The 14321-nt window shown below is 44.6% G+C and overlaps 1 protein-coding gene across 1 annotated transcript in view; it reads left to right on the top strand.

Annotated features, from left to right (window-relative positions):
* Positions 1–9277: 9277 nt before the first annotated feature.
* The window catches only part of fndc5b (fibronectin type III domain containing 5b), a 28265-nt gene continuing 23221 nt past the window's right edge, over positions 9278–14321 (top strand). The window contains exon 1 of the mRNA XM_011481366.4: positions 9278–9672. Coding sequence (XP_011479668.1) covers positions 9603–9672 — 70 coding nt within the window. The 5' untranslated portion in view covers positions 9278–9602. The remainder of the gene's footprint in view (positions 9673–14321) is intronic.

Here is a 14321-nt window from a genome sequence, read left to right as displayed (position 1 = left end):
GTCCAATAAGGCCTGAACATGAAACCCCCCTCCCCTAGACATGACATGACCCTCCAGAAAACAGGAAGTGGATTTCGAACAGGTGGGCGCATGCCCTCCGTTCGTCAGTGTGCCCACTCTTAATGACGAACGGAGACATTTGGGCAGTGTGACGGTGTGGCACCGTCAGACGATGAGGGGGGGGCCACACCGTGTTTTATTGTTTGTGCATTTGTGTATTTTATGTTTTAAAATTACTACCTGTGGTGCCACCTGGTCAATAATTCAGAGGAACGCCCAACAGGCGTGGCTTAGCGTTCAAAAGGCAGCACCACAGGAGGAGTGACGGAGGTGCCATGCGCTGGTGCGGCCCTAGTCACACTTAGGACAACAGTACAATGAAATTCCAAACTGTCCCACATTGGTGCAAGGAGAGAGAAGATGTTCATAAGGGCTATTGCTCTGTTGTAAAAACTGTCTCTGAGTCTGTTTGTCCGTGACCTCAGCACCCTCGGTCTTTTCCAGAGGGCAACCATTGAAACACCCGTTGTCCGGGGTGCGTGCAGTCTTTCATGATGTTGTGTGCCCTCCCAAGACAGCGGGTGCTGTAGAGATCCTTCAGTGAGGGAAGAGGGTAGCCGATGATCTGTGTGTTTGACCCTCTGTAGAACCTTCTTGTGTCCCATGGTGCAGCTTGAAAACCACACAGAGATGCTATGTTAGTACTCTCTCAATGGAGCAACGATGGAAGGCAACCAGCAGCTCTCTCTTCAGGTTGACCCTCCTGAGGATCCTCAGGAAGTGAAGACGCTGTTGGGCCTTTTTCATTACCTCTGTAGTGTTTGAGCTCCATCGGATGTCTTCATCAATGTGCACACCAAGGTACTTGAAGCTTGGCAGTCTATTCACACACTCCCCATCAATGACAATTGACTGCAGATCTGACTTCTTCCTCCTGATCACTTCTCTTGTTTTTGAGGTGTTTAGGACCAAATTGTTGTCTGCACACCACCCCACCAGCCTCTGGATCTAATCCCTGTATGCCGTCTCATCACCACCAGAAATAAGCCCCACCACAGTTGTGTCATTGGCAAACTTAATGACTGCATTATCTGGGTGTGTGCTGACACAGTCATACGTGTACGGTGTGTACAGCGGAGGACTCAGCACACAGCCTTGTGGGGAGCCGGTGTTTAAACTCAGGGCTGTGGAGAGATGAGGACCCACTCTGACTCTCTGTACTCTGTCAGAGAGAAAGTCTCTGATCCAACAGCAAGTGGTGGGAGGAAGTCCAATGTCCAACAATTTTCCTGACAGTCTGTCCGGCAGTACTCTATTAAATGCAGAGCTAAAGTCGACAAAGAGCAGCCTAGCATAACAACCTTGTGTTTCCAGGTGGGAAATGGTGGTGTGGAGTGCTGTGACGACGGCGTCCTCTGTCCATCTGTTAGCTCTGTATGCAAACTGTAGTGGGTTGAGTGTGGGTGGGAGGTAGGACATGATGTGACGTCGGACCAGTTTCTCGAAACACTTCATTATGACAGGTGTCAGAGCTAAGTAGTCATTGAGGCTGCTGATGGAGTCTTTTTTAGCAGCGGGACAATTGTGGCTGACTTCAGACATGGTGGGATGTAGGACTGAGACAGTGACGAGTTGAAAATGTTGGTGAAGACCCCAGTGAGCTGACTTGCGCACTCCCTGAGGACCTTCCCAGTCACACCATTCGCAGCCTTCCTGGGGTTCACTGCCCCCTTTGTGGGCATGGTGAACTATTTTGGAAAGTTCTCCCCACGTATCACTGAACTCACACAGCCATTAAGAGAGCTCCTTAGAGCAGACTCCAGCTGGGAGAGGGGAACAGCACAACAGCGGTCTTTTGACGAGCTACGCCAGGAACTGAGTTCACCCATAGTTCTCGCCCAGTACTGTCTAAACAGAGAGACCAAACTTGCAGCAGATGCATCCTCATTTGGGTTAGGGGGAGTCTTATCCCAAAAACAACCAACGGGTGAATAGCGTCCTGTGGCCTTCATTTCACGCAGCATGACAAATGCAGAGTGCAGATAGCCCAGATCAGGACAACAGGTCTGGGTGAAGAACACCAATAATCCCGGGACGGTCAGCGGCCCAGCCAACACCCCGCATTCCTATAACATCGACATGCCATCTGGACGCCTCAGGAGAAATAGATCCCAGATCAGAGTGATTCCAGAGGGCTCCACAGTTACGAGACGGTTGTTTGCCCCCCCCTGCAGGGACCAAACTTTTAGACACTGTTCATTTTAGGAAACTGTGGTTCACGGGGCACAATAATCCCTTCACAGTTTTGGGGGACACAGGTTTTAACCCCTAGACAGATTCGTTTCAGAAGTGTTCAAAGAAGAAAAAAAAGAGAAATAATGTTGAAGAATGGAAATAATATTGCATTGAAGAAATTGTTCACAGTTAAGTAATGCATTTCAAGAATGGTTTAAAGTTAAAAGATTAAGAAGAAACAAACTCTAAGCTGAAAGGAGGGAGATGTAATTAGGTCATTTGTGTAGGAAGTGATGTGGTGGTGGTGGACATCCAGGGGGACAATATAGAAGGACGGACTGAGAGTGAGCTGCATGCAACGAGCTGAGGTTGAGTGTTAATAAGGCTTCAGTTGAACAGATACGAAGGGCTCCTGAATTCTTGGTCCCACCGTGCCTGCTCGGACATAATAGCACAACACACACAAATAAAAATATTAAAAGATTGTTGTGAATTAATAAGGACCCAAGGTAAGGCACACGCAGTGTAAATAAAGTTTATTTGGACAGTTCAATTAATCCAAAAAATGTCCAAAGTCCGATGGAAGGATGCTGCTATGTCACAGACGAGGGAGGAATCCCATGAGAGGCAAGACAGCAAGGTCCGTGTGTGTCACGCCAGAGAGGAGAGAAGCAGACGGCGTTCGTGAGCGTTGGGTGTGTGGTGCCAGAAGGGAAAGAAACGCACTCCTTGACCTGAGATTCAATAGGTTGAAGAATCACGAACTGGCAGAGAATGAGCGGACACACCCACCCCATATACCCTGGAACACAGCTGGAGCCACTCAGTAATCAGGGAACAGGTGAGCGGGAGAACGGCGGAAATGGCGAGACAGAGTCAAATCCTGACAATTGTGAACCTTCACACCGAGTAAGGTCCTTATCAACGCCGCTGTTCATGTTCTTTTCTCTTTCCTTTCATTCATTCATTCATTCATTCATTCATTCATTCATTCATTCATTCATTCATTCATTCATTCATTCATTCATTCATTCATTCATTTTCTTCCATTTTTATCCCTTTCAGGGTCACGGGGCTGCTGGAGCCTATCCCAGCCACTTATGGGCGAAGGCAGGGGACACCTTGGACAGGTCGCCAGTCTGACGCAGGGTCTCTTTCCTTTCTTTTAAAGTAAATTTTATAATGATAATACATGTTTTTAATCTTTGCAATGTTATGTATAATTATTTTAATGCATTTCCTGTTTTGTGAAGCACTTTGAATTACTTTCTTTGTGCTATACAAATACACTTGTCCGGTCCAACACAAAAGATTTTCAAAAGCAATTAAAATGAATAAAGTTTGTACTTGATTACAAAAGGGGTTTATTCAGACATACCTTTGGTCTGTCAGAAGATTAACCCCTGTTGTTAAAGTAAAATATGTCCAACACAAAAGGGCTTCAGCTCTCATCTGTCTGCCCAGCTGTTGGACAGGACAAGTTAAAAATACAAAAAATAAAAAAAAACAAATACACTTGTCTTGCCTTATTTTGCAGGATCTACCACCGAAAAACTAGCGTATATCCGCCATGTTTTCCGTTCAGGTAGGCAAAAAATCGAAAGTTACGTGATCCTGAGAAAGCTCACAGAAAAATGAATAGGAAAATGAAAACGTATGCCATCTCACAATTTAAAGCCGATTTTTGTAGAACTGCTTCTGCTTTCCCTTTAGACCAGGGGTCGGGAACCTTTTTGGCCAAGAGAGCCATAAATGCCACATATTTTGAAATGTAAATTCGAAAGAGCCATACAATAATGTAGTGTCCCTTCCCCACACTGAGGCACGGAGACTTAACCTCTTTTAAAGTTCTTTATTCCGATTACTGCAGACCGCAACAAACGCCGTTCAATTAATTCAGCAACTCCTGAATCTCTCCCGCCGAGACGAGAGCGCTTCTCCCAACTTTATATTCCCCTGCTACCGCTGCAGCCCTCCCATTTCCCTTATTCGGCCCATAGCTGAACCCCGCAGGTTTTACGTTTTTAGAATCCCTGCGCGATTCACCTGCTGTCCCCACAACCCCCCACCCCCACCCTCTGCTTTCTCCCTCACACATCCCGTCCCCGCATCTGCGCGCTCTTTCTCAGAGACGGGAGCGCGTAGTTTTAGGCACGTCAATTCACAAGTGTCCAGCTGGTACAAACTCTGTGAAATAATAGATAATAGTAACTGATAGCGCTGGCGCAGATTTCTCTCTCTAAGCACTGCTACTACTGCGCGCCTCTGGCATCGCATCGCGCCCGAGAAGGACTGGTCTAATGAAAAAAAAAACTATAATTAAAGATTTGTCTGCGAGCCACATGTGACCATCAAAAGAGCCATATATGGCTCGCGAGCCATAGGTTCCCGACCCCTGCTTTAGACAAACGCAGCAACTTCACGTTTTGGGAAGAAACTGGGTTGGTGTTTCTATGTGTGTGTTCTTTTTGTCATTTCTACTAAAACATTCAGACACGAAAGTAACATTTCTGCCTTTCTGAGGAAAACGGGCCACACAGTCTTACTGTGAAACCACTGCACCTGATCCAGCAGCATCTCACCCTGCAGATGCGTAACAGAAGGGGTGGCCCCCTCAGATCTGGGAAGCTGTCCTCGAGGCAAAAAGATGCAGTTAGATGCAAAGAGACTTACGTCAAAGGTGGCTTCACGTGCTGTTTTTTCCCTTCAAACATGCTTTCTTTCACCTTGTCATTCCTGTCTTCTGTCCTCCTAAAGAGGACAACATCTCTGCTCGATGCCAGCACTTTCGTCAGAACCACTTAAGAAGACGAGCTGCGCCATTTAAAAAAAATGTTTTTTGTGTCAGAGCCACCCCTGCGCAGAAATGCAGGATCAGAGTTTTCATGAGAGAGAAAAAATTCCAGAAATAAACCTTCACTCACCTAAATGATAGAACAGGCTAAAATAATTTAATTGTCCAAAATCAAATTAGTAGAATGTATATATTCATTAAACTGAAAAAATACCTAGAAATAGCGGGAAAAGCAGCACACGGTGAAGGTGGAGGTAGTGCCAAAAAGTCAAACAAAGGGGGGTTGAGTACTTGATGACACGTTGGACACAAAGGAGGCAGATCAGTCCAGGTGAGGCATACAAACAGAGATGGAAGGATGTTCAGCAGGTTAGAATGATCAAGGACAAAGATGGAAATACAAGGACAGGTTCTACAAGTATGATGGAAAGATGGAAGGAGAACTGATGGAACTGATGCTCACAGAACATGTTAGAGAACAGAGGAGAAGATGCTGTGGAGCAGGAAGTCCCAACGATCAGTAAGGATGAAGTGAGCAGGAAGAGGATGAAGAGTAGAAAGGCAGTTGGGTCCTGACAATGTACCAGTGGAGGTCCGGAAGAGTTCAGGAGAGGTGGCACAAGAGCCTCTGACTGGACTGCTTAACGGGATCTTGGAGAGTGAGAGGATGATGAGAAATGGAGGAGAAATGCTCTGCTTCCATTTTAAGATAGAAAGGAATAAAACTGACTGCCGTAGTAAGAATGATGGTGGCCCCCCCTGTGTTTGCCTACATTGGCTTAAGTGGGCACTCGGTGGGCCCTGTGGATAGCATGGCGCTACGCTAGCCAGCTGCCCGGTGGACAGTGTAGCTATCTCTGCCGGACCCTGGGCAGCGGAGTGGGCTAAGCTATACTCAGGGCCCACCGAGTGCCCACTTAAGCCAATGTAGGCAAACACAGGTGGGGCCACCATCATTGTGCACCCGCGACCAGGAACCGATCTCGGACCCATCTTTTGTGGTGGTCTCGTGGCTCTCATTTCCAATTGGAATGAGCTTTGATTTGCTCAGTCCAAATACCCTCCGTACTTGGAGAGAAACAACTGAACCTAAACTGCCACCGTAACGGCCTTTACGTGTCGTAAACAGGGAGCCGCGGACAACAAATTTGTTTAATGACTTGGTCGGATAATTGCAGGCTAATTAAAACAACTTCTAACGTGACACACATTACTTGTCATGGTTTTTCCCATCAGCATATGTGTCATGAACATTATTAGCGTACCTTCATATACCCGACGTCTCCTCAGTAACTGCTTTTTACCATAGTAAAAAGTGTTGTAGCTGATGTCGATACAGACATTTAAAATTGGTCAGCGAAGTATAAAGTTTTAATCTGTGAAATATCCCCAAGGATTACAAAGCACAGGACTTTTATTTCTTCTAGTTGCTGTGACCCGCCCTTGTAATTCCTGGCCAATGACTGAAGAGATCTTAGTCACATGGTTTTGTTTACAAGCTTTGGTTTGAAACAGGAACATCTCCTTGAGAGGAGTTTGAATTCAGACCAAATACAGGACTAGATCCAGACCTACGGGCTTTTCTAGTCTGAATACACACTTAATGTTGTTGTAGTTTGTGTTTTATTTCTGATCAAATGTAACAATTTTAGACAGCCTTTCACCTTTTGTTAGCAGTTTTTAACAGATGCCGTTTTTATAATCAGGACTTCTGACTTAACAGCTTCTGTTGTGTTGATGTTTTGCTGTTATTTCCCTCTGTGTTAACATTAGGGGCTATGGTAAATCTGTTTACTCTCAAGAGCTTTAAAATAAAGCAACACTGCAAAGAATAAAAAGGCAAGCATGCCTGAGCTTGTTGACTATGCATTTTGTGTTTCTGCATGGTCAACACATGGAAGGGCATGTGTGACACTGCAGAGGAGCTGCCTGCTGAGCAGAACCTCCTGGCCTCAGGGTGACTTCAGGACCGTCTTTTTCGGTCTTGTCCTCTCCTCCTCTATTCTAAATCTCAGATTTTTAGGCCATTTTGCTCTTTCATTTCCCACATCATTTGGCATGTGACCCTCCATCATTGTCATCTGTAAGTTCTCATCATAAATATCCCTCTTCTGAGTGCGCACACAGCAGTGTAATTAAACGGCTCCAAGGACATGGAGGTCAGCACAGAAGAGCGATGGACCCTCTGTGAGGAAGCTGCTGCTTTCTCTGCAGCCTCAGATGCATGGAGGCCACTTTAAATGTCTTCACATCTTCATGCACAGCCCCAATTCCACCAACAGGAGAATTTCAGCAGAGAGCTTTTCATTAAACTAATGATGAAGGACAGTCCATCATTCAAACTAGCTTCAAGTCAATGAGCTGAAATTCCCATCATCCCCTCAGTAAAATCTGAGTGTTTCAGTTATTTCTAACCTCAAATGACTTGACGATGGTGAATGTTTTGTCTTGAATCTGCTGTTGGCAGCATTGAGTTATTAGTATAGAATATGTTTACAGAATAAAGCCCAAAATGTTTCTGGTCCACTTCATAATAATTAGAAAGATCATTTTATTGAAAAAAAGCTTTTTTAAAGTAAATATAAAAGAACCATAAAGACAAGAATAAACTATGTGAAAAACATCAGAAATTGAAGGCAAATGAAAAAACTATTCATCCACACATCCCATAATATCCACCAATTTTAACTGGACAAGGCACTGCTCAGCAAGGAGCTGCCCTTCCAGTCTCTACCTGTAGAAGGCAGTAATGTGCAGAAAGGTGTCCATTTTTCCAAAAGGTTTAGGAAAGAAAGAAGAGAAGCAGCTTCAGGGCTGCTTTCCTTCATCATTTTCCTTAAGCTAACTGAAAATGATAAGAAGTGACAGAACTGCAGAGACCTGCCCTTCTCAGTTATGTGTCTCCTCACATTGTGGAATCAAATATTCCTCTAAAAGAGACTGATGAGGAGGAGAAGTACAAAAGCAGACTGAATTGCTGGGATTGCAGTTTTTTTCTCTTTTGGTTTTATGTCTTCAGGTGAGTAACAGAAGAAGCTCCTCATCTGAAAAGGCCGACTCTGTGAAGGGGGGGCTGAAAGGTCGTCATCAAATCGGATGGAGCGAACGTCTTCAACCCCCAAGTGATGAAGTGCCATGTCTGAACAGCTTCTTCACTGACAGACTGCTGCACTGGCTTAATGTCTGATGATGCCTCTGCAATCTAAATGACCCACAATGCAATAGATCTGAAGCTATACCAGGCATGAGTGGCGCGTTCAAGAACACTCTGAACCTGGGTTCTTGAATTCCCTTGTAGCATATTTTACACTGGATTGTCCCTACCCGATGATAGAGCATGTACTCTGTTGGAGTTGACTTGTCAAAGTCGTCCAAGTCTCACAAATCTCGTCTCCTGTTAGTGAGGACAGCACATGAATATCCCACGTCTGTTTTGGGACAGTGAAGGGGCCTGAAGGACACTTGCATCATGTGAACCTCCATCAAGTTATAAAACAGTCAGTCAGTGCAGAGAAATATGATTGTTGTCATCAAAAACCGTCCTTGTAACATTTAAAGTCTGGAAAGAGCAAAGCAGATGCATGGAGGAAGGTCTGTTTTCAGACATGAAGCTTCTGTTAAGAATGTTAATCATGTATTGATCTGTAATCTGGAACTACTCCATGATCATGGGAATTAAACACTGATGCTAGAAAGACTACAGGAGGAAATGGGCACCTTTTTACTGCTAACAAGGTGAACAGAGACAAACAGAAACACGTGATTTATCCCAAATGTTTTGTTCCATCTATAGACAAACCTAAAGATAAGCGATGACACCAAAGTCTAATGACAGGAGGTTGGAAGCAGGTTTCTAACAGGTGCTGAGTCACAGAGCTGAGTGGGATTGTCTGCATGCTGCTTTGAGGACGGAAGGCTGCTGTGAGTCATGGAGCAGTCATGGTAGAACCATCACTCACTGTCCCTGAAGGTCAACATCAAGCACGTAAACATCCTGCATGAAGACAAAGAGACCAATTCTCACGAATAAAGGAGTAAATAAAGTACGTTTTAATCTGCAGATGAATAGAAAAACTCAAGCTGTTACCACACACACGCACACACACGCACTCTTCTGATTCCCATTCTAGAGTTCTTTTTCAAGTTCGGGGACACAAACCGTCCCTCCGTGCAGCACAGGACCCGGGATAAATGAAGCAAGCCTGTTGATGTTCATGTTGCGGGTTCCTGGGATTTCCTGGAGCGGGGGGGGGGGGGGGGGGGGGATTGCGCGCTCCCGCTCTGCTGCGCTCTCTCTTCCTCCATCATCTGCGCACGGGCAGCAGGACAGACCGTCTGCAGGTAGTCTGGGGATCGTCCGTCTGCCTCCACCTGCAGCCGCTTATCGTCCCCATCCCTCCCCCTCATCCCCCTCCTCCCCAGCTGCGCCTCCTCCGCTGCGGACTCCAAGTTCAGGATCTCCTCTCAGCCCCGTCCTCCGCTCCGGCGGGCATGCTGGTCTCCCCGCGCTAGATGCTGCATCATCAATGGGCCGCGCAGGAAGCGAAGCCCCGCCAGCAGAAGACGCAGGAGGATGGCTCCACCACGCTCGTCTGCGGCGCTGCCGCTGCTCCTGCTGGGCTTCGTCTCCTCCGTCAGAGCCGGTGAGTCTGACCACAGGTTGAGTGGACGCACTGGAGTATGGAGAGAAATTAGACTCAGTCGGATTTGTGCGTGCGTAATTCTTGATTTGTGCGTAAATTAGGATTTGTGTTTGCATATTCTTGCTTTGTTCGTGCGTAAATTAGGATTTGTGCATAAATTTGGATTTGTGCGTGATTTGTTACTCACATAATACGTTTTGTGTTTAAGTTAAAAAAATATAAAATGAAAAAAATACAAAATGCAATTTACGTATGCACAAATTAAGATTACAACAGCTTGAAACTACTTACACACACATCTTTAAAAAACACGCACGAATCCCTTGTTACGCACACACAAAGCCAAAGTTACGCACGGATCTACCGTGAGACTGTTTTCACGTCTCACAAATTCGTCCGTAAATGCTGCGTTTAAATACCAGTGGAATGCTCGGTCATTAGAATTTTCCTATCAGCCTTCCCTTCTAAACGTATCCAGACAATGACTCAATCAATACATGAAGACAGTAGATGTTAGTGTTGAACATAGAGGCTACTTACTTCGGGGTGCTGACCACCGAGATGGGCCGCCATTCTTCCCGTGACTCTCTCAGTCTGACTGCCTTTGATTTTTCCGGAAGAAAAAAACAGTGCCCCCTACTGGTCGTTCCTGTTACGCATTTTGTATCAATTCGGTGTCTCTGAGAATAATATACTTTTAACATATATATTAGCGTTTAAAAGTGAACGTCATATTCTCAGATAATAATTTTTATTTTCCTTTAAAGTTTTTTTAAGCCCTGCTACACCCACTGAAGGAAATACGTTTAGAAGGGAAGGCTGATAGGAAAATTCTAATGACCGAGCATTCCACTGGTATTTAAACGCAGCACTTACGGACGAAATTGTGAGACGTGAAAACAGTCTCACGGTAGATCCGTGCGTAACTTTGGCTTTGTGTGTGCGTAACAAGGGATTCGTGCGTGTTTTTAAAGATGTGTGTGTGTAAGTAGTTTCAAGCTGTTGTAATCTTAATTTGTGCATACGTAAATTGCATTTTGTATTTTTTTCATTTTATATTTTTTTAACTTATACACAAAACGTATTATGTGAGTAACAAATCACGCACAAATCCAAATTTATGCACAAATCCTAATTTACGCACGCACAAAGCAAGAATATGCATACACAAATCCTAATTTACGCACAAATCAAGAATTACGCACGCACAAATCCGACTGAGTCTAATTTCTCTCCATACTGGAGGCGTCTCGGCATGCGCACGCGCATGCTGGTGGCGTAAGTGACCGGTCGGAGCGCTGCTGCCTGATGGAGGCTCGTCCCTTTGGGTCTGAGTGACACCGGAAAGCCAGACGTGGCTGACATGAACCTGCGTTCAAAGTTTAGCAAGAAATTCCAGATCTTTTAATATTTTGGTATTAATGTGAATTATTAATTAAAAAGGTGCGTTTAAACTTAATCTGAGAAAAGCTTTTGGTTGATTAGTTTTCAGTTGAAGCTTTTTCATGAAACACCTGCAGAGATGCAGCTGCTGCCTCTGGGAGACTGTGGTCAATCTGAAAAAAGGTTGACTTGCACACTTTAAATCAATTCTCCAGCATGGATCCTAAAAGGATCGAATTCACCATCCTTGCTTGATCAGATGGTGTTCTAAAGAAAATGTCACGCGGACACTGATGTCAGATATTCCTGTGAAAACGGTGAGATCCTGTGGCCTCTACTATCCTGCAGAGATTTGTCTGGCGTCTTCAGGCTGGAGATGAGTGCAGCCGGTTCTGCCAGGAATTCTGTCCGTCTGCGTTCAGGGATGATGCGAGTCGTGGCTTTCTGTGTCTGTGACTGTTAGTGCAGGAGGATCAATGGTGCAAAAACACAGCACTCATCTGTTGACCAGCGACTGTCAAATCACCCTTTATTTATTTGGTGATTATTTTAATTCCCGTTTGGATCAGAACCTTTTCTTTTTGAACTCACAGCTTTGGGATTACTTTAGTGGTGAACAATGGCACTTCAGAAAAAAGGTGCTTTTGGTGTCTAAATATTGGCAGAAACATCTCAAACCTTTTTTCATTCATTCATTCATTCATCCATCTTCTTGACCGTTTTTCCCTTTCGGGGTCACGGGGTTGCCGGAGCCTATCCCGGCCACTTGGGCGTAGGCAAGGGATACCCTGGACTGGTCGCCAGTCTGTCGCAGGGTAGAATGTCCTCAATCACACATCCATTCACTCTAACACTCACACCTATGGACAATTTAGAGTTGCCAATCCACCTATGAAGCATGTTTTTGGATGGTGGGAGGAAGCCGGAGATCCCGGAGAAAACCCACGCATGCACGGGGAGAACATGCAAACTCCACACAGAAAGGTCCCCCATTGATGTTGTGTTTTTCATGTCCCCCAGCCGGGACTTGAACTGGGGGCCTTCTTGCTGTGAGGCAAGAGCGCTAACCACTGCGCCACCGTGCAGCCCACATCTCAAACCTTTTAACATGCACCCCTGAAGATTAATGTTAAAAAAAAAAAAAAAGGTAACATCTCAAACCTTTTAACATTAATCTTCAGGGGTGCATGATGGTGTAGTGGTTAGCGCTCCCTCCTCAAAGAGAGAAGGCTGTGGTTTGAATCCTAACCGGTTGCTCCCTGTGTGGGGTTTTCTCCGGTTTCCTCCCAGAGTCCAAAAACATGCTTGATAGGTCAAATGGTGACTCTAAATGGTCCGTTGAGGGTGTGTCTGTCTGTCTTTCTGTGATGGACTGCAGAACTGTTCTGGGTGGAACAGGCTCCCCGTGACCCTGACTGCAAATGGAGCAGTTTTAGAAGATGGATAGCTCATCTCAGGATTTACCTTGTACTGATTATTAACGGTGTATTCAGACTGGGAAAATCCTTTGTTCTGGATCGAGGCCTCTTAATTTGTTCCGAGTCCTGAATCTTGCGTTTGGTCTGTTTTCAGACTAGTATTAAGTGGTCCATTCTGTTCTGGACCAAAGCTTGTAAATAAAAACAGGTGTCTAGATCTCTTCAGTCAGTGGAACTACCAGTTTGGGTCAAGACAACAAGACAAAGACGGACGTGCTTTAAAATACTTATCAGGACAGTTCATTTATTAAAACTTTATATTTCAATTATCAATTTTGAACGTTGGGAACATCACGTTTACTTGTTACTTTGGTACGGCGGAGTTTTGCTGCAAGCCGGTTACTGGCTGAGTAACCCAGTATCCTCTGAGCCAGTAACTCAGAGAATACTAGCAACTGAAGTGATGAGGAGATGTCAGGTATGAAGGTACGCTGGTAAGTGTTTATGACATATAGATTAATGGGAAAACCATGAGAAGTAACATGTGTCCTGTTAAAATAGTTGAGTCTGAATTCATCCGACCACATTTCAGTGAGTTGCTGTGTCTCATCGTTGTGCTGTTATGTTTTGTTTTAAGAGAATTCTGTTAAGGAAACTACAAGGTGGCTTTTAGGATGACGTCACAGCAGCACTGACTGTGTGCTGCGCAGCAAGTCACAGAAATAATGAAAGAAGCTTGTTCATTAAAACAAACCTTCTAACAAATAAAAAGTTGGACTCTTTTGTCTGTTTGATAACACGATAACCGTTGCTTTACATTTGTCCGCGACTACGGTTGCCTTTTTGTTTTAGCTGTTCCGCTCTAAGATGGGTTGTGTTCATGATTCAATAAAGTTCATCAGGGCTCCAGACTAACTTTTTTCACTGGGAGCACTGTGGCCCCTAACTGAAAATTTTAGGGGCACAACTAGAAAATTTAGGGGCGCATACCGTAAATCAAAATTCTAACCAAATCTACTAATTTCCACTGTATTACTAATAAATACTTTAATAATAGATGCAGAAATTACAATGTGCTGTTTCTAATTCAGTGTCACATTTTAATCTGCACTTTTGAAGATGCACCAAGAAGGTAAACTGACAAAAGCATCGCTGTCATGACAGTACAAATAGTTAAGAAAACTGATGGAAATTTATCTTGGTGACACCAAATAGGTGCAGCCAAGATGCACAATAAGCGTGTTTGAGATCACCCAGGTGAACTCAACGCTGCGCAGATCACCTGGTGTGTGACATATATTTTTGTTTTTGCTCCAACATTACCTGTCAATCATCACAAAAATATCGCGAGAAAGGGGTGGGAGCAAGGGGCAAACTTACCCGGACACAGCTGGAAACTGAACTGACTGAAAGCTGCCCTACAGGCTACAAAACAATGCATTATGGGACATGTGTCCTGATGGTTTTTGTAGTGGAGGGATTAATCAAAATAATTTAAAATACCAATTCATTAAAAAAGGCTACATACATTACAAAACCTTAAATAATCATAAAATATATAATAACACAGATCATACTAAGGGGGAGAAGAATATTAAAACTAAACTGAATGTTAAGGACAACTCCAATTTCCAGGCGAGGTGCTGGTTCATTTAAAAAACGTCTATCGTTGCATTTTCCACACGTATTTTCAGTGTGTCTAAAACTAATGTTGTTTTTGCTCGAGCGTGTTTAAAGTTCAAGCCCCGTTAGCTGTCACGCATGTAGGTGTGGGACATTTATTCTCCTCAGCTGACCCGACTCCCGTGGGAGCGATGTGCTGCCGTAACGGCATAAACGCTTTGATGC

The sequence above is a fragment of the Oryzias latipes genome, chromosome 11, assembly GCF_053564925.1.
Source record: "Oryzias latipes strain Hd-rR chromosome 11, Olatipes_Hd-rR_3.1".
In the NCBI taxonomy this organism is placed as follows: Eukaryota; Metazoa; Chordata; class Actinopteri; order Beloniformes; family Adrianichthyidae; genus Oryzias; species Oryzias latipes.
This window is presented reverse-complemented; position numbering and strand designations above follow the sequence as displayed.